Source organism: Bos indicus x Bos taurus, chromosome 7 (assembly GCF_003369695.1).
Source record: "Bos indicus x Bos taurus breed Angus x Brahman F1 hybrid chromosome 7, Bos_hybrid_MaternalHap_v2.0, whole genome shotgun sequence".
Taxonomy (NCBI): Eukaryota; Metazoa; Chordata; class Mammalia; order Artiodactyla; family Bovidae; genus Bos; species Bos indicus x Bos taurus.
Genome location: NC_040082.1, coordinates 97,094,694 through 97,116,246, shown reverse-complemented (window position 1 = coordinate 97,116,246; position 21,553 = coordinate 97,094,694). Strand labels below are relative to the sequence as shown.

At 40.7% G+C, this 21,553-nt stretch overlaps 3 protein-coding genes across 3 annotated transcripts; 1 reads left to right on the top strand and 2 right to left on the bottom strand.

Annotated features, from left to right (window-relative positions):
* The first annotated feature begins 287 nt into the window (after nucleotides 1-287).
* Nucleotides 288-1,205, top strand: LOC113896644 (olfactory receptor 7G3-like). The gene has a single exon (XM_027548863.1). It carries the CDS (start codon nucleotides 288-290, stop codon nucleotides 1,203-1,205), a length of 918 nt encoding a protein of 305 aa, XP_027404664.1.
* A 7,354-nt stretch (nucleotides 1,206-8,559) lies between these two features.
* On the bottom strand, nucleotides 8,560-9,522 carry LOC113896372 (olfactory receptor 7G1-like). Its single transcript, XM_027548581.1, has one exon. It carries the CDS (start codon nucleotides 9,511-9,513, stop codon nucleotides 8,560-8,562), a length of 954 nt encoding a protein of 317 aa, XP_027404382.1. The 5' UTR covers nucleotides 9,514-9,522.
* Nucleotides 9,523-16,442: 6,920 nt separating this feature from the next.
* On the bottom strand, nucleotides 16,443-17,378 carry LOC113896643 (olfactory receptor 7G1-like). Its single transcript, XM_027548862.1, has one exon. The coding sequence runs from the start codon at nucleotides 17,376-17,378 to the stop codon at nucleotides 16,443-16,445; it is 936 nt and encodes a 311-aa protein (XP_027404663.1).
* Nucleotides 17,379-21,553: the final 4,175 nt, after the last annotated feature.

Genomic DNA, 21,553 nt, shown 5'->3' with positions numbered 1-21,553 from the left:
TAGTTTCAGGTGAACAGTGAAGATACTCAGCCAGACATGCACATGTATCCATTTTCCCCCACACTCCCCTCCCATCCAGGCTGCCGCATAGCATTGAGCAGAGTTCCTTGTGCTATAGAGTAGGTCCTTGGTTATCCATTTCAAATATAGCAGTGTGTACCTGTCCATCCCAAAGTCCTTAACTATCCCTTCCCCCCCAGCAATCATAAATTCGTTCTCTAGGTCTGTGAGTCTGTTTCTGTTTTCACGTTTTGTTTTTTTTTTTTCTCATCAGACTCAGCCACAACATGGAAACGAAAAACCAAACAGATATAGCAGAATTTCTCCTCCTTGGTCTCTCAGAAGATCCAGAAGAGCAGCCCCTCCTCTTCGGTCTATTCCTGACCATATATCTGGTCACTGCGCTTGGCAACCTGCTCATCATGCTGGCCATTGGCTCTGACTCCCACCTCCACACCCCCATGTACTTCTTCCTCTCCCACCTGTCCTTCACTGACCTCTGTTTCAGCACCACCACAGTCCCCAAGATGCTTGTGAACATTGAAAGACGGAGCAAATCCATCAGTTACACAGGCTGCCTCACCCAGGTTTGTTTTGTCCTCTTATTTGCAGGCTTGGAAAACTTTCTCCTGGCAGCGATGGCCTATGACCGCTATGTGGCCATCTGCCACCCACTGAGGTACGTTGTCATCATGAACCCCTGCCTCTGTGGCCTGTTGATTCTACTCTCCCTGGTCATCAGCAGTGCAGATGCCCTGCTCCACACTCTGATGGTATTCCGACTGTCCTTCTGCACAGAGCTGGAAATCCCCCATTTCTTCTGTGAACTGGATCAGGTCATCAAGTTGGCATGTTCTGATACCCTCATCAATAACATCCTGGCATATTTAGTGACTAGCATATTGGGTGGTGTTCCTCTCCTTGGCATTATCTTCTCTTACACTCAAATTGTCTCCTCCATTCTGAGAATGCCCTCAGCTGGTGGGAAATATAAAGCCTTTTCCACCTGTGGATCTCATCTCTCTGTGGTTTCCTTATTTTATGGGACAGCTTTTGGAGTGTACATTAGTTCTGCACTTACACACTCTTCCAAGGAGACAGCAATAGCCTCATTGATGTACACGGTGGTCCCTCCAATGTTGAACCCCTTCATCTACAGCCTGAGGAACAGAGACATGAAGCAAGCCTTGCGGAAACTTATCTGAGGAACATCTTTTGTAGCTGTGTCACCTACCTTGTACTTGGGCTCCAGTACGAGTCAACAAACAAGAATAATAGGTTGGACCAAATGCCTGACTCTTACTTCACCAAAGTGCTGCAGTGGTGAAATTCCAAAATAACTAAAACACTTCAATTTAGGCTTGAAAACTGACTTTGCTCTTCTCTAATATTGAGATGTTTAAAATGTGTGTGAACTTTTTGATTATGACTTTTTGGTCAGGTTCTATCAAATTAAAACCTGAATTAGGCATTCTTTCTATAGTGATACTGAGGGGAATGTTTTTAGGAGAATGGTTGGGATAGAAAGAGGACACTGATTACAAAATATTGTAATTATGTGAAGGGATGGATATGATCATTATTCTGGCTGCAGTAGTAATTTCATTAGGCTTATATATCAAATTATCATGTTAATTTCCATTGATTATCTGTTTTACATAGCCAGTGGAAATTAACAGGACAATTTGATATATATACCTAATGGAATTATAACATTGATATATGGCAGAAATGAAACCAATATTGTAATGCAATTATACTTCAATTAAAAATAAGGGTAATTTAACTTGTCATGTTAAACAACTCAAATGAATATATATTTTTTACTTACTTATTTTATTTTGGCCGCACTGGGTCTTCGTTGCGGCCTATAGGCTTTCTCTGGTTGTGGAGCATGGAGCCAGTTGCCCTACTACCTGTGGGATCTTGGCTCTCCCAGCAAGAATTGAGCCTGTGTCCCATGAATTGGAAGGTGGATTCTTAACCACTGGACCACCAGGGACGTCCCAGTATGTATTTTTAAAAAGAGGTGGAGAGGAAAACATAGTGTCCTCTTAGCGTCTCGGGGTGAGACAATTAGTTAACATGAATTTGGGAAAAAAGAAGGAATTTATCAAACTAAAGTCCTTTTTTGTTTGTTTCATTTCCTGTGCAAAAGCTTTTAGTTTCTGGTAGCTTCCTTGTTTGTTTATTTCTTAAAGATTTTTTTTTTTTTTACTCTCAGTTCAGTTCAGTTCAGTTGCTCAGTCGTGTCTGACTCTTTGTGACCCCATGAATCGCAGCACGCCAGGCCTCCCTGTCCATCACCATCTCCCGGAGTTCACTCAAACTCACGTCCATCGAGTCGGTGATGCCATCCAGCCATCTCATCCTCTGTCGTCCCCTTCTCCTCCTGCCCCCAATCCCTCCCAGTATCAGAGTCTTTTCCAATGAGTCAACTCTTTGCATGAGGTGGCCAAAGGACATAATTCAATCCAAAGTTCTCCAATGTGGAGAAAATGTATGTTGAATCTATTATGTGAAAATTGAGAAAAGGTGATAACAAAAGTCTAAAAAGGGAGTAGGAAGTCTGTGTATATTGACCACAGAGGAAAATCAGGTTGTGCTCTATAAAACTGAGGTGAGAAATTAAGAAACAGAAAACATTCAACAGTTCTAGAATTGCACCATGAAGGTTGAGTGTCAGAGAATTGATATTTTGAACTGTGGTGCTAGAGAAGACTCTTGAGAGTTCCTTGGACAGCAAGGAGATCAAATCAGTCAATCCTATAGGAAATCAACCCTGAATATTCATTGGCAGGACTGATGCTGAAGCTGAAGCTTCAATACTTTGACCACCTGATGTGAAGAGCTGACTCACTGGAAAAGACTATCAAAGATAGCAGCCCCTGCTCACTGCAACTAGAGAAAATCCACATGCAACAAAGGAGACCCGAGCAGCAAAAAAAAAAAAAAAAATTTAAAAGAGGAAAAGATTGTCAGCCTTAAGAAGGAAAAAGGAAATTGAGCAAAGTTCACTTGGATACTTCAAATGCTTTTGTAGTTGTGGGATTTTAAACATTTTAACCTGTGCTAATTACTTAGCAGGGACCTTAGCCCCTGGTATAAAGGACTTGCTATTTAAGATGCTCACAACTGGATGAGAAAATGAGACTTTATATCTAGAATCTCTTACCTTCCCTACCACACACAAAACAGTGTATGAAATAAATACATGCACACTCTTTCCTGTCTAGCTGTAGGTCACATTTTTACTTGAAAGCTAATGAGAAAAGACACCATACTATTTCAGACTTTATATGAACAGTAGTAATTAATCTCCACAAATAGGTTATTAATTCTAGACTTATTTTTCTTTTCCTTTATTCTCTAGCTAGGTAGCCCAACGGGACCCATCCTGTCCTTCATTTCCAAGTTTTTATGACATATGCTAAGTTGCTTTAGTTGTGCCCAACTCTCTGTGACCCCATGGACTATAGCCCGCCAGGCTCTACTGTCCATGGGATTCTCCAGGCAAGAATACTGGCATGGGTTGCCATTTCTTTCTCTGGTTTTATGACATATATAGAATTAATTAATCCCCTGATACTCAGTAACTTGATCTGTTGTCTATTACCTTTATGTTTTGACACATCTTTCTCAGTTGTATAATTAGCACGTAATGTCAGGAAAATAAATATTGAAAATCAATCATGATAGTCAGATCTTCTTCCTCTTTTTCTGTTGGGCCCCATTACAGACTGGGTGGCTTGGGTACTGGCCCTGCAGGAGTCCCTGGTTTATGTGCCAGGATCAATTCAATGACACTTCCACTTTCTGTGTTAAGACCCGTGAGAATGTGCTTATTGATTGCCCAGAACAGGCAAGAGTTGATTCCCTAAATTCTAGTTGCTTTAATACATTTTTGCATTTTTCTTGAGAATCAATGGTTTTGAGAAAGTCTCCAAGGTGTGAACAGCTTATTAGTATACTAATGTTTAGAGATGAATGGACTTAGGCATATTTTCTTCATTAATGGGAAATTCTGCACTATGAACATGGAGTCAGCACAAGTAACCATAACAACATCAATCCTCTGGGCTAAGACTTTGACTCAGACAGCCCTGAGCATAACTGCGCTGCAGCACTTGCCGTGTGAATAAGTATGACATGGTGAAGATCCCACATGCCACAACGGAGACCTGATGTAGCCAAATAAATGAATAAATACTTGTGGACACAGCCGGGGAAGAAGAGAGTGGGACAAATGGAGAAAGCATCATCAACATATATACACTACCATGTGTAAAACAGATGGCCAGTGAGAAGTTGCAGTATAACACGGAGCCCAGACTGGTGCTCTGTGATGACCTAGAGAGGTGGTTTGGTGGGAAGGGAGAGAGGCTTAGGAGGAAGGGGACATTTGCATAATTATGGCTGATTTGCACTGTTGTACAGCAGAAAACCAATACAACATTGTAAAGCAATTTCCCTAATTGTATACCTATGGCTGATTCATGTGAATATTTGGCAGAAACCAACACAATTCTGTAAAAAATTATCCATCAATTAGAAAATGAATAAATATAACAAAAGAAAAAATAATAAAATTTAAAATAAAATTTAAAAGAGAATGCATGTTGATGTATAGCAAAACCAACACAATATTGTAAAGTAAAAAAAAAACTAATAAAAGAGAAATGAAATAATGCCATTTACAGCGACATGGATGGACCTAGAGACGGTCATTACCTAGAATTGTCATTATTGTTGTTGCTCTTAGTCACTAAGTCATGTCTGAATCTTGGGACCCCATGGACCATCAAGCTCCCCTGTTCATGGGATTCTCCAGGCAAGAATACTGGAGTGGGTTGCCATGCCCTCCTCCAGGGGATCTTCCCAACCCAGGCATCGAACGCAGGTCTCCTGCATTGGCAGGCGGTTTCTTTACCACTGAGCCACTAGGAAAGCCCAGAGATTGTCATACTGAATGAAATAAGTCAGGCAGAGAATGACAGATACTGTATGGTATCACTGGTATGTAATAGAAAAAATACAACAGACAAGTTAATATAACTAAAAAGAAGCAGACTCTCAGATATAGAGAACGAATTAGTGGTTACCAGCCGGGAGGGAGGGGCAATAGAGAGGTGGGGGGGATTGGTGGCCTAAACTATCGGGTATAATATAGACAACAGGGATGTATTTTGCAACATGCAGATTATAGTCAGCATTTTATAACAACTGTAAATAGTGCTTAACCTTCAAAATGTGTGGAAAATATAAAAATCACTCATTTAAATTTTCTCATGCTATCAGCTCAGTTCAGTTCAGTCGCTCAGTCATGTCTGACTCTTTGTGACCCCATGAATCGCAGCACGCCAGGCCTCCCTGTCCATCACCAACTCCCAGAGTTCACTCAAACTCACGTCCATCGGGTCAGTGATGCCATCCAGCCATCTCATCCTCTGTCATCCCCTTCTCCTCCTGCCCCCAATCCCTCCCAGCATCAGAGTCTTTTCCAATGAGTCAACTCTTCGCATGAGGTGGCCAAAGTATTGGAGTTTCAGCTTTAGCGTCATAAAGTCTGACACTGTTTCCACCGTTTCCCCATCTATTTCCCATGAAGTGATGGGACCGGATGCCATGATCTTCGTTTTCTGAATGTTGATCTTTAAGCCAACTTTTTCACTCTCTTCTTTCACTTTCATCAAAAGGCTTTTTAGTTCCTCTTCACTTTCTGCCATAAGGGTGGTGTCATCTGCATATCTGAGGTTATTAATATTTCTCCCGGCAATCTTGATTCCAGCTTGTGTTTCTTCCAGCCCAGCGTTTCTCATGATGTACTCTGCATAGAAGTTAAATAAGCGGGTGACAATATACAGCCTTCACGTACTCCTTTTCCTATTTGGAACCAGTCTGTTGTTCCATGTCCAGTTCTAACTGTTGCTTCCTGACCTGCATATAGGTTTCTCAAGATGCAGGTCAGGTGGTCTGGTATTCCCACCTCTTTCAGAGTTTTCCACAGTTTATTGTGATCCACACAGTCAAAGGCTTTGGCATAGTCAATAAAGCAGAAATAGATGTTTTTCTAGAACTCTCTTGCTTTTTTGATGATCCAGTGGATGTTGGCAATTTGATCTCTGGTTCCTCTGCCTTTTCTAAAACCAGCTTGAACATTTGGAAGTTCACGGTTCACATATTGCTGAAGCCTGGCTTGGAGAATTTTGAGCATTACTTTACTAGTGTGTGAGATGAGTGCAATTATGCGGTAGTTGAGCATTCTCTGGCATCAGCTTTCTTTAGGATTGGAATGAAAACTGACCTTTTCCAGTCCTGTGGCCACTTCTGAGTTTTGTAGTGATTTGTTTATGGCATAAATATGACTGGACAAAATAACACGGTTTAGTTTAGGAAGGATAGTGAGGGATGGAACAAGAAGAGGAGAGATGTAAAGAGCAATCGTGAGATGATAAATTCTAATTTCAGGGAAGAATTCATGTTCTGAAATGACCACTATATCTTGCATATGTATAGAAACAGAAAGAGGAAACAAATTTTAGTACATTTCATTCTGATTCACTAATGTCACTTCCCTACTTTTTCTCCTGTCTCACAATATCACAGTTTATTTCTTCTAGAAGCAAGGGGCATTTGCATTGGGACACATACATACACATGCATATAACCACAGATGCACACACATACTCATACATGTGTATTAAAACAGCTTAACACAATGCCAAGAGACACAATAAAGTTAAGACTGTAGTTGCCTCAGAATGGAAGGGCAGGAATGGAGGAAAATAAAAATGGAATATTGTCTCTATGCAAAATGTTTTGTTACTTTGAGAAGAGAACTGTTTCGCCTCTGCATTCGCCATATCCATTTTTAACCTTTTGATCTCCAGGGAAATTCTCATTTGATGATTATGTCTTCTGATAATTTACCCGCTTATTTTATTTCAAGGTGATTTTATTTTCTTATGCACAGGTAAAAAGAAAATGGAAGGAATCCTTGAGGCTTTGTTTTGTTGTTTAGTTGCTAAGTCGTGACCCCATGGACTGTAGCTGGGGCTTCCCAGGTGGCGCTAGCAGTAAGAATTCACCTGCCAGTACAGGAGGCACAGGAGGGGCGGGTGTAAACCCTGGGTGGGGAAGATCTCCTGGAGGAGGAAATGGCAATCAGCTCCAGGATTCTTGCCTCGAGAACCTCATGGACAGAGGAACTTGGCAGGCTACAGTCCATAGGGTTTCAAAGAGTCAGACGTGACTGAAGTTACTCAGCAAACATGCACACACACATTATATTACTATATGATCCAGGAGTCCCACTCCTGGGTCTATATTTGGAGAAAAACATGGTTTATTCAGAAAATAAATTTTAGGTAGAGAATTAAGTATCTCCTTGTCAGTAGATACTTTAAATAAGTGAATTAAATTGTCTAATCTGAAGGACAGAGATTGGGAAAAGGATAAAAGAAACCTGATGTGGATATGTGTGATTTATAAGAGACTCACTGTAGATCCACAAACACAAATAGATTGCAAATGGAAGAATGGAAAAACGTAGGTAAATCATTACCAAAAGAGAGTTAATATAGTAATAATGTAGACTTTAAGTCAAAACTGTTAAACTAGACAAAGAAAGATAGATAGAAATAGGTAGCAGCCAGATAGGGATAAAATGGTTAATAATCAAGATTATAGAACAATTAGAGACATATACACACCAAACAATAGTGCCTCAAAATATGTGCCGCAAACTTGACAGAAGTGAAGTGAGAAATCCAAATTTCTACACTAACACTTACAGATTTTAATGCAAATTTTCAGCAAAGGATAGTAACTCTGGATAAACAAAAAAAAGACACAGAGGGCTTACAAATGACTATAAACTAACAAAACCCAAGAGACACACAAACACTGTGCTGTGTGCTTAGTTGCTCAGTTGTGTCCGACTCTTTGCAAACACATGGACTGTAGCCTGCCGGGCTCCTTTGTCCTTGGGGATTCTCCAGGCAAGAATACTGGAGTGGGATGCCACGCCCTTCTCCAGGGGATGTTCCCAACCCAGGGATTGAACCCAGGTCTCCCACATCACAGGCAGATTCTTTACTGTCTGAGACACCAGGAAAGCCCTATATAAACACTACACTCAACAAAAGCAGAAAGAACAATCTTCTCCAGTGCACGTAGAACACTCTTTCGATAATTTACATCTTAGGCCACAAAGCGAGTATCAATAAATTTGAAAATATTGAAATCATACAGTGTCATTTCTGACTACAGTGGTGTGAATCTAGAAATAAATGAGAATGTGTGTGTACATGCTAAATTGCTTCAGGTGTATTGAACTCTTTGAGGCCCCATGGACTATAGCCCACCAATCTTCTCTGTCCATGGGATTCTCCAGCCAAGAATACTGGAGTGTGTTGCCATGGTCTTCTCCAGGGGATCTTCCTGACCCAGGGATCGAACCCTATCTCCTGCATTGAAGGCAGCTTCTTCACTGTCTGAGCCACCAGGGAAGCCCTATATAAGAGAATAACAACTAGAAAACACACAAATGTGTGGCAATTAAATAACACAGTCCTGAAAAGGCAATGGTATCTTACTGATGAGTTTTCTCAAAGCTTCCTTCATGTCCCTGTTCCTCAAACTATAGATGAAGGGGTTCATCATTTGAGGGACAACTGTATAAATCACTGAAGCCACTGCAGTCTGCCTGGAAGAATTGACAAGAGCAGAACTAATGTACACCCCCAAGCCTGTGCCATAGAATAAGGACACAACTGAGAGGTGAGAAACACAGGTGGAAAAAGCTTTATACTTTCCACCCACTGATGGCATTCTCAAAACTGAGGAGACAATTTGAGTATAGGAGAATATGATTCCACACACAGAAACACCACCAAATATACTAGTTGCCAAATATATCAGGATATTGTTAATGAGGGTATCAGAACATGCAAGCTTGATGACCTGAACAACTTCACAGAAGAAGAGAGGGATTTCCAGGTCTGTGCAAAAGGTCAGCTGCAACACCATCAGGCTGTGGAGCAGGGCATCCACGATGCTAATAAACAAGGAGAATAGAATCAGCCAACCACAAAGGCGAAAGTTCATGATGGCCATGTACCTCAGTGGGTGACAAATGGCCACATAGCGGTCATAGGCCATTATTGCAAGGAGAAAACTTTCCAAACTAGCAAACACCAGGACAAAGCAGAGCTGGGTGAGGCAGCCTGTGTAAGTGACGCTCTGATTCTGCGTTTGGATGTTCACCAGCATCTTTGGGATCGTGGTTGTGCTTAAACAGATATCAGTAAAGGACAGGTTGTAGAGAAAGAAGTACATGGGGGTGTGGAGGTGGGAGTCAGAGATGACAGCCATGACGATAAGCAGGTTTCCCAGAGTGGTAACCAGGTAAATGGACAAGAACAGAATGAAGTGGAGTGGCTGCAGTTCCAGATCCTTTGTCACTTCCATAAGAAGGAATTCTGAAACTCCTGTTTTGTTTCTGGGTCCCATGTTGTGGACAAATCTGGTAAGAAAGATGGAAACAGACAACACAATCAAATGTGGGTTTTATGCACCAGCAGGAAGCAAAACATTATCATGAGATGAGATGGAGATAAACAGAAGACTAAGAAACGTGTCTTCTGTATGCATATTATTTCTATACTTTCTTAAAAAACTGCAGCTGATATAGCAGAATGTCATCCATTGTTAATTCCCATAAGGGCTTAATGGGTAGTCACTATTCATACTGTATTTTAGAAATAATTTTATTTCTGTTTATTTTTGGCTGTGCTGGGTCTTCCTTGCTGCGTGGGTTTTTCTCTAGTTGCAGCAGGAGGGGTCCACTCTCCAGTTGTGGTGCACAGGCTTCTCACTGTCGTGGCTTATCTTGTTGCAGAGCATGGGCTCTATGGTGTGTGGGCTCAGCAGCTGCAGCTCCAGGGCTCTGGAGCACAGGTTCAATAGTTGTGGTGCATGGAGCTTAGTAGTTCCACAGTGGGTGGGATCTTCCTGTATCAGGGATCAAACCCATGTCTCCTGAGTAGGCAGAAAGATTCTTTACCATTGAAGCACCAAGAAAGCAACTACATTATTTATGCTATACTACTTGGTAATTTTATAGAGAGAAGCAGACTAAGGAGGCAACTGAACATTGTGTCTCGATCCCCAGAGACCCCAGAGTCAAGCAACTGGAGTAATACATAGGCGAGCACCTAAGCACACATGTCAGGAATCAGGAATGGGAAAATAAGGTGAACTTCACCAGACTTCCTGCCCACCCACTACCCACCACCACAAGATCGCAAGCAAACGTCAGACAATTTTATAACAGTCATCCTGTTTTAAGAGACGCAGATTTCAAATATAGCAATGTGTACATATCAATCCCAAAATGGGGTTCTTCCTTCCATTCTTCCCCACTGGCAACCAGAAGTTCGTTGTCTAAATCTGTGAGTCTATTTCTGTTTTGTAAATAACCAACAACATCCTTTTCATACTGTTCATGGGGTTCTCAAGGCAAGAATGCTGAAGTGGTTTGCCATTCCCTTCTCCATGGCACCACGTTTTGTCAGAACTCTCCACTGCAACCCATCTGAAGATATTAAGAAGAGGTGGCAAGAATAGAGAGAAGAGCTATGCAAAAAAAAAAAAACCAAAACTTAATTTACCAAGATAACCTCAATGGCATGATCACTCGCTGTTAAAGTGCTGCACTCAATATGCCAGCAAATTTGGAAAACTCAGCAGTGGCTACAGGACTGGAAAAGGTCAGTTTTCATTCCAATCCCAAAGAAGGGCATTGCTAAAGAATGTTCAGACTACTGCAAGAACTTCCAGATGTTGAAGCTGGATTTAGAAAAGGCAGAGGAACCAGAGATCAAATTGCCAATATCTTTTGGATCATAGAAAAAGCAAGAGAATTCCAGAAAAGCATCTACTTCTGCTTCATTGACTATGCTAAAGCCTCTGACCGTGTGGAACACAACAAACTGTGGAAAATTCTTAAAGAGATGGGAATACTAGACCACTTTATCTGCCTCCTGTGAAACCTGTATGCAGGTCAAGAAGCTGCACTTAGAATCAGACATGGAACAACAGACTGGTTCCAAATTGGCAAAGGAATATATCAAGGCTGTATATCATTACCTTGCTTATTTAACTTATGTGCAGAGTACTTCATGTGAAATGCCAGGCTGGATGAAGCACAGGCTGGAATCAAGATTGCCAGGAGTAATATCAATAACCTCAGATATGCAGATGACACCACCTTTATGGCAGAAAGCAAAGAGGAACTAAAGAGCCTCTTGATAAAAAAAAATAAATAAATAAAGAGCCTCTTGATGAAGGTGAAAGAGGAGAATGAAAAAGTTGGCTTGAAACTCAACATTCAGAAAATGAAGATCATGGCATCCGGTTCCATCACTTCATGGCAAATAGATGGAGAAACCATGGAAACAGGACAGACTTTATTTTCTTGGGCTCCAAAATTACTGCAGATGGTGATTGCAGCCATGAAATTAAAAGACACGCTCCTTGGAAGAAAAGCTATGCCAAACCTAAACAGCGTATTAAAAAGTAGAGACATTACTTTGCCAACAAAGGTCCATCTAGTGAAAGCTATGGTTTTTCCAGTAGTCATGTATGGATATGAGAGCTGGATTATAAAGAAAGCTGAGCACTGAAGAATTGATGCTTTTGAACTGTGGTGTTGGAGAAGACTCTTGAGAGTCCCTTGGACATCAAGGAGATCAAAACAGTCAATCCTAAAGGAAATCAGTCCTGAATATTCATTGGAAGAACTGATGCTGAAGCTGAAACTCCAATACTTTGGCCACCTGATTCGAAGTGACTCATTGGAAAAGACCCTGATGCTGGGAAAGATTGAAGGCAGGAGGAGGAGGGGATGACAGAGGATGAGATGGTTGGATGGCATCACCGATTCAATGGACATGGGTTTGAGAAAGCTCCAGGAGATGGTGAAGGACAGGAAAGCCTGGCATGGAGTTGCACAGAGTCAGACATAACTGAGTGACTGAACAAGAATGAGGTCCTACAGTATAGCAAAGGGAACTCTGTTCAATGTTATGTGGCAGCCTGGATAGGAGGGGAGTTTGGGGTGGAGAATGGATACATGTATATGTATGGTTGAGTCCATTTGCTGTCCACCTGAAACTATCAGAACAGTGTTAATCAGCTATACTCCAATATAAAATAAAAAGGTAAAATAAGAGTTGTGGACTTCAACTCAAGAGGAAACAGTCTTGATTATGGGACAGCATGAATACAATACTAGTACATGAAAGGTGTTTGAATACTGGTGCAAAGTCTAAGGAAACATGAGACAAACATGACGGACAGTCAGGCAGGAAGCTTCTGGATAGCCTTGTTCTAATCATCTGATGCATGTTCTTTCATCACAGATAAACCATAGTGAGACACCTGTCCTCATTTCCAAACCTTACTGAGGGACATTAGGTTACCTGAGTGGCATCACAGTGGAATGGTGGTTGACATTTCTGCTGAGTGTTCCATCTGTATTCAGGAAGGGCAGAGGAACTGAGTGAGCCACCAGGCTCCTGGGCAAGAAGGGTCATCTATGGAAGGAGGCTCAGGTGTGTTACTGCTTTTCAGGGAAAGGACTGTTGAATGGGGCGGTCACAGGCAGAGCACAATCTCTGTACTCCCTAGAGGTTCAATTTCCAAAGCTCCTCATTAGTCAAGCAGTTTTATTATCACTGTGATCCCAGGACTGTCCAAACCCTTAGAAACCGAGGATACAATTCTATGATGCTATACTATACTATATATATAATCTTATAATAAGTTATTTTATTATATTTTATATAATTAATTATAAAATATATGCTATATATTACACAAATAGCATATTTTAAAGCATAGTTGTTAGTGTAAAAAACAACACAAAAATTTCAGGGTTTATCTCTCCAAGAGTCATTAAATGTTTTCTGATCATAATCTTAACTGTGTGTATTTTACACAATTGAATTGCAATATATTCTCTGTGACAATCCTGTCTCTGATCAATTACTATATCCCAACCACCTTTTCTAATTTATCAAAATGGCTTCAATATATATTAATAGTTTTCTTCACTTTCTGTCTCTATGTGTGCTCAGTCATGTCCAACTCTCTGCGACCCCATGGACTGTAGCTGGCCATGCTCCTCTGTCCATGGGATTATCAAGGCAAGAATACTAGAGTGGGTTGTCATTTCCTCCTCCAGGGGATCTTCCTGACCCTGAGACTGTACCCTCATCTCCTATGTCTCCTGCATAGCATGTGGAATCTTTACTGCTGAGCTATGGAGGAAGCCTTTAGCTGAATGGTGTGCTACAATAATTAAGACCTATTAAATTGGTATAGGTGTAAATATAAGACTTGTTGATGATAATATTGAGCCCAGAAAAAGACCAGAACATAAATGGACAGTTTATTCAGGGACATAAAAATGAATTTGGATCCTTATCTCCCATCAAGGCAAAACTAAATTCTAGAAAGAGTATTGTTTCAAATGTAAAAGCTAAAATGGTGAGTCTCTCAGATTGAAGTAACCTTGGGTTTTATTAAAAAATATCTAGGGAGCACAAACCATTGTGGAAAGTATTGACAAATGCACTGCATTAAAACTAAGCACTTGGGTTCATCCCATCACTCCCCAAAAGCCTAAAAAAAATCCAAAAGTAATAAACACATGCAAAAAGAAATTTGCAGTGCATACAACTTAAAATAATAACCTGGTGATACAAAGTCATGTGAATCAATTGGAAAAAGATAAGCCACTCAGGAGAAACACCACAAACAGAAACTTAACAGGAAGGAAATAAATATCTGAAAATTCTATCAATCATTTAATAATAAGATATACATGAATTATTAAATCATTTTCATACCCATTAGGCTGTCAGTGTTCTTGAAAATGTGTTGATGATGATATAGATCATCAGTAGTTTCCAATGTCAATCTTAAAGGAAACCAACCCTGAATATTCATTGAAAGGACTGTTGCTGAAGCTGAAGCTCCAATATTTTGGTCACGTGATGCAAACAGCCAACTCATTGGAAAAGATCCAGATGCTGGGGAAGACTGAAGGCAGAATGAGAAGATGGTGTGGAGGTGAGATGACTGGATGGCATCACTGATATAATGAACTTGGGCAAACTCTGGGAGATGATGAGGGACAGGGAGGTCTGTCATGCTGCAGTCCTTGGGGTCATGAAGAGTTGGACATGACTGGGAGGCTAAACAGCAACTTTCCAGTTCAGTTCAGTTCAGTTGCTCAGTTGTGTCTGCCTCAGTCGTCTCTGACAGATTTCCAATATATGTATAAATTTGTTCAAAAGAAGACTTATTGTAACCACACAAAGGAGACTCGGTATCTCTAATACCCAATATTTCCATCCCAATTACACAACACTCTCATTTACACCAGACACATATAAAGTACTATTCAAAATGATTTATTTATAACACCAGAAAACTAGTTACAAAGAAACAAAATTTCCAGCAGTATCAGAAAAAACATGTGTTTTGAAAAGATACTACATATGACTTACAAGTCCAGAGTATTGGAAATGAGTTCATTTCTGCTGCGTAAATACTATTTATTTTATTAAATGACGCAGATTAGAAAAACAAGCTGATAATACAACACGAAGGAAAACTAACCTAATTGCTAAAGAAAGTAGTAAAAATATGTGAGAATAGTAAGTTTCCAAATTATGAATAAAAGCACATCATGGAACCCAACGATATTAGTTAATTTTATTGAGTCCTTTACTACATGTCAAGTTGTCCGAGGTGTTTTTAATGCTTGTGGGGGTGGAATTCAAAGGGGAATTGCACTGCATATAGTCAGGCTTAGGCTCTCAAAATAAGCATTTTCTCCACCTTGAGGATGAGTTTCAGATGGGACATTTGATCCTATTCATGGTGAAGAGAATGAAGGGTGTATGTTGCAGATGACTCCATGCATTATTAAATATTAAGACACATAGGACTGAGTCAGTTTTCTGTTTCTGGTAAACATTTTGTGATATGATGCCTGCATGTGTTGCAGCCGTCTTGGCTCACAAGGGTAACTACTGCTCCCAGGTTAAAGACACCATCTGGAGGAGCAAATGACTTTTCTCTACATTCCCCAGTTCTGAAGCCTTTGTATTATAAGACAGCATTGTTTTGGCACATTTGAATCAGGGTTACTTTATCTCAGTAAAGATGAAAGCTTCCTCACTGATCAAAATTGAAAGTCTTGTAATCATCCCTAACCACTGAGACAGCAACAATATAGCAATTACAGAGGTCAGAAAACTGAGTTGTGGTGGGTGTTGGTGTTGCCATGCACACATACAGTTTATCTGTGGTGGGTATCAGGAATGAGTGAGTTGGAATTTGCAAGAACAGCTCTCCACATGTTTTACAGCAGGCTTGACCATGGGATGCAGTTCTGTTGTTGTTCAGTCACTAAGTTGTGTCCGACTCTTTGTGACCCCACGAACTGAAGCACACCAGGCTCCTCTGGCCTTTACTGTCTCCAAAAGTTTGTTCAAATCTGTGTCCATTGAGTCAGTGAGCCTATCTAACCATTTCATCCTCTGCTGACCCCCTTCTCCTTTTGCCTTCAATCTTTCCCAGCATCCCAACTCCAGTGAGTCAGCTCTTCCCATCTGGTAGCCAAAGCATTGGAGCTTCAACTTCAGCATCAGTCCTTCCAATGAATATTCAGGGTTGATTTCCTTTGGGATTGACTGCTTTGATCTCCTTGCAGTCCAAGGAACTCTCAAGAGTCTTTTCCAACACCACAGTTTGAAAGCATCAATTCTTCGGTATTCAGCCTTCTGTACGGTTCAAGTCTCATATCTGTACGTGACTGTTGGAAAAACCATTTGTTATCGTTCAGTCATTAAATCTTGTCTGACTCTTTTAGACACCATGGACTGCAGCATGCCAGGCTTCCCTGTCCTTCATATCTCCTAAAGTTTGCTCAAACTCATGTCCACTGAGTTGGTGAAAAAGCATAGCTTTGACTATATAGATCTTTCTCAGAACCAACCAAGAGATCAGGCAAAATCAAGGCTCTATGTCCACAAATTTATTAGATCCTCTCCCTGACATATCCAAATTTTCCACATTTCTTCTTTTGATGTTCCATTAATATCAGTATATCCCTTGTCTCCATTAGCTTCTTAAGGAGTGCATGGAGGAAAACAAGACTAGGAAATGGGACTCATTTGTGAAACATCACTGAGCCAAGGAAACAGGAAGTTGGGTTTCAACCTCAAGTTAAAATTCCCTTAGCCACTATGTTACCTAGTCATTTTAGAATAAGTTGGTGGGACAAGAGTCAGGCTTTCTGGTTCACCTGACATTCTGTTACTCTGGTTCATTCTAGAAATGCCAGTACAAAGCACAAGAGACAATCACAGAAAAGAAGTCCTAACGATGAGTTTTCTCAGAGCTCCTTTCATGTCCCTGTTCCTCAGGCTATAAATGAAGGGGTTCATCATTTGAGGAACAACAGTGTACATCATTGAAAGCACGGCAGTGTTTCTGGAAGAGTTAGTAAGATCAGAACTAATATACACCCCAAAACCTGTCCCATAGAATAAGGACACAACTGAGAGGTGAGACCCACAGGTGGAAAACGCTTTATACTTTCCACTTGCTGATGGCATTCTCAAGACAGAGGACACTATCTGAATATAAGAGAAAATGATTCCACACACAGGAATACCCCCAAATATGCTAGTTGCCAAATATATCAGGATATTGTTAATGAGGGTATCAGAACATGCAAGCTTAATGACCTGAACAACTTCACAGAAGAAGAGGGGGATTTCCAGATCTGTGCAAAAGGTCAGCTGCAACACCATCAGACTGTGAAGAAGGGCAACCACGATGCTAATAAACAAGGAGAATAGAATCAGCTGGCCACAGAGGGGGAAGTTCATGATGGCCATGTACCTCAGTGGGTGACAAATGGCCACATACCGGTCATAGGCCATTACTGCGAGAAGACTATTTTCCAAACCAACAAAGACTAGGATGAAGCAGAGCTGGGTGAGGCAGCCTGTATACGTGATGCTCTGATTCTGTGTTTGGATGTTCACTAGCATCTTTGGGATCGTGGTTGTGCTTAAACAGATGTCAGTAAAGGACAAGTTGTAGAGAAAGAAGTACATGGGGGTGTGGAGGTGGGAGTCAGAGATGACAGCCATGATGATGAGCAGGTTTCCCAGAATGGTAACCAGGTATATGAACAGGAACAGAATGAAGTGGAGTGGCTGCAGTTCCGGATCTTCTGTCACTTCCATAAGAAGGAATTCTAAAATTCCTGTTTTGTTTCTGGGTCCCATGTTGTGGAAAAATCTGGTGAGAAGGATGGAAACTGACAACATATCAAATGTGGGTTTTCTGCACTAGCAGGAGAATCACAAAAGGCAGACACTGTCTTGGGATGAGATGGAGACAGAGAAGAGTAAGAAACATTCCTTCTGTACACATATTATTCCGTTACTTTTTTAAAAAACTGAACCTGATAGTGGATATGATCCATTGTTGATTCCCATAGGGGCTTAAGGGGTAGTCACTTTTTATAATACACTAACTATACTATTTAGATTATTTGAGACATTTGGTAATTTTCTAAAGAGAGACTAGGGAGGCAGTTTTATATTCTGTCTAGATTCCCCAGAGAACTCAGAGCCAGGAAACTGAAATAATACATAGGTATGTCAATAACCTTGATGTCCTTTGGACAGCAAGGAGATCAAACCAGTCAATCCTAAAGGGAATCAACCCTGAATATTCACTGGAAGGACTGACGCTGAAGCTGAAGGTCCAACATTTTAGCCACCTGATGTGAAGAGCCGACTCCTTGGAAAAGACTCTCATGCTGGGAAAGATTGAGGACGGGAGGAGAAGTGGGCAACAGAGGATAAGTTGGTTGGATACTATCACTGACTCAATGGAGATGAATTTGAGCCAACCTCAGGAGACAGTGAAGGACAGGGAAGCCTGGCCTGCCGCAGTCCATAGTGTAGCAAAGAGTTGGACACGACGTAGCGACTGAACAATAATTACAAATGTCAAGAATCGAATGAGAAGATAAGATAAACTTTATTGAACTTCCTGTCCACCCACCCCATACCCCAACAAGATGGCAAATGAATGTTGGAAAAATTTTAAAGTGATCCTGTTTTAAGAAATGCAGATTTGAAGTAGAGTGTGTGTACATATTGATTCCAAACTCCCTAACAGTCCCTTCCTCTCATTCTTCTGCCTTAGCAACCATAAGTGTGTTCTCTAAGTCTGTGAATCTGTTTCTGTTTTGTAAATAACCATAAGGTCCTACTGTGTACCATAGGGGCTCTGCTCAATGTTATGTGGCAGCCTAGATGGGAAGGGAGTTGTGGGAAGAATGGATATATGTATATACATGACTGAGTCCCTTTGCCGTCCACCTTAAACGGTGACTACATTGTGTGTGTGTGCGTGTGGCCATGCTCAGTTGGGTCCAACTCTCTTATGACTCCATGGACTCTAGCCTGCCAGGCTCCCCTCTCCATGGGATTTTCCAGGCAAGAATACTGGAGTGGGTCACCGTTTCGTTCTCCTGGATATCTTCCCAACCCAGAGATGGAAACCATGTCTCTTGCGTCTGCTGCGTTGCAGGTGGATTCTTTACCACTGTGCCACCTGGGAAGCCCATTAACCGGCTCTACTCCAGTATAAAGTACAAAGTTCAGAAAAGGGGGGTGCAGATTTCAACTCAAGAGGAAATGGTTTTGGTTATAGTAGAGAGTGACTACAACATTAGTCAATGAGATGCATTTTAATACTGGTGCAAAGTGCAAGGAAACTTGAGAAGAAAATGAGAGACAGGCAGGAGGCCTGGAGTAGCTTATTTCTAATCATCTGATGTATATTCTTTCCTCATAGCTTCCTTTGGATAAGTATAGCGAGACACCTGTCCTCATTTCCAAATCTTACTGAGGGACATTAGGTTACCTGAGTGGCATCACAGTGGAATGATGGTTGACATTTCTGCTGAATGTTCCATACAGATCTGTATTCAGGAGGGGCAGAGGAACTGAGTGAGCCACCAGGCTCCAAGGCAAGAAGGGTCATCTATGGAAGGAGGCTCAGGTGTGTTACTGCTTTTCAGGGAAAGGACTGCTGATTGGCGCGGTCACAGGCAGAGCACAATCTCTGTACTCTCTAGAGGATCAATTTCCAAAGCTCCTCATTAGTCAAGCAATTTTATTATCACTGAGATCCCAGTACTGTGCCAATCCTTAAAGACCAAGGATATAATTCTATAATGCTTAGTATATTATACTAATCTATACTATATATAATCCTATAATATAATAAGCTATAATATTATGTTTTGTATATTATAATTACTTATAAAATATATGCTATGTATTACACAAGTAACATTTTAAAAACATACTTGTTTATATATATATATATTTTTTTTTTTTAACTTTACAACATTGTATTGGTTTTGTCATATATCAACATGAATCCGCCACAGGTATACACGTGTTCCCCATCCTGAACCCTCCTCCCTCCTCCCTCCCCGTACCATCCCTCTGGGTCGTTCCAGTGCACCAGCCCAAGCATCCAGTATGGTGCTCAAACCTGGACTGGTGACTCATTTCATATATGATATTATACATGTTTCAATGCCATTCTCCCAAATCTTCCCAACCTCTCCCTCTCCCTCTCCCACAGAGTCCAAAAGACTGTTCTATACATCAGTGTCTCTTTTGCTGTCTCGTATAGAAGGTTATTGTTACCATCTTTCTAAATTCCATATATATGCATTAGTATACTGTATTGGTGTTTTTCTTTCTGGCTTACTTCACTCTGTATAATAGGCTCCAGTTTCACCCACCTCATTGGAACTGATTCAAATGTATTCTTTTTAATGGCTGAGTAATACTCCATTGTGTATATGTACCACAGCTTTCTTATCCATTCATCTGCTGATGGACATCTAGGTTGTTTCCATGTCCTGGCTATTATAAACAGTGCTGCGATGAACATTGGGGTACACGTGTCTCTTTCCCTTCTGGTTTCCTCAGTGTGTATGCCCATCATTGGGATTGCTGGGTCATAAGGCAGTTCTATTTCCAGTTTTTAAAGGAATCTCCACACTGTTCTCCATAGTGGCTGTACTAGTTTGCATTCCCACCAGCAGTGTAAGAGGGTTCCCTTTTCTCCACACCCTCTCCAGCATTTATTATTTGTAGACTTTTGGATCGCAGCCATTCTGACTGGCATGAAATGGTACCTCATAGTGGTTTTGATTTGCATTTCTCTGATAATGAGTGATGTTGAGCATCTTTTCATGTGTTTGTTAGCCATCTGTATGCCTTCTTTGGAGAAATGTCTATTTAGTTCTTTAGCGCATTTTTTGATTGGGTCATGTAAAAAAAAAAACCCACAAAAATTTCAGGGTTTCATGTTTCCTGAATCTTAATCTTGACCATGTGTTTTTCACACAAATTTTATTCATTGCAATATATTCTCTGTGACAATACCATCTCTGATCAATTAGTATATCATGGCCATCTTTTCTAATTTATCAAAATAGCTTCAATATGTATTAATAGTTTTCTTCACTTTCTGTCTCTGTGTGTGCTCAGTCATGTTCAACTCTTTGTGATCCCATGGACTGTAGCCTGCCAGGCTCCTCTGTCCATGGGATTAAGGCAAGAATAGTGGAGTGGGTTGCCATTTCCTCCTCCAGGGGATCTTCCTGAGCCAGAGATTGAACTTGGGTCTCCTGCATTGCAGGCAGATTCTTTACAACTGTGCCACGTGGGAAGCCCATTAATCGGCTCTACTCCAGTGTAAAATAAAAAGTTCAAAAAAGGGAGATGCAGATTTCAACATCTGAGCCATCAAGGAAGCTCTTTAGCTGAATGGTTTGCTACAATAATTAAGACCTATAAAATTGGTACAGGAGTAAATATGACTTGCTGATGATAATGTAGAGTCCAGCCTAAGACCACACATAAATGGACAGTTTATTCAGGGATAGAAAAATGAATTTGGATCTCTGCCTCACATCAAGGCAAAATTAAATTCCAGGAAGGGTTTGTTTCAAATATAAAAGCCAAAACGATGAATCCCTCAGATTGAAGTAACCCTGGGATTTATAGAAAACATCTGGGAGCACAAACCATTATGGAAGGTATTGACAAATGCACTCCACTAAAATTAAGCCCTTACATTCATACACTGTCCCCCCAAAAAAACCTAAAAAAAAAAAGATATCCAAAAGCAAAAACACATGTGAAAAAAACTGCAGTGCATTCAGGTGAAAATAATAACCTGGTAATACAAAGTCACATGGATCAATTATGAAAAGGGAAGGAACTCAGCAGAAGTACCACAAGCAGAAATTTAACAGATATGAAAGAAGTATATGAAGATAATATCAACCATTTAATAATAAGACACACGTGAATTAATGAAATCACTTCTATACCCATTAGACTGTCAGTATTTTTGA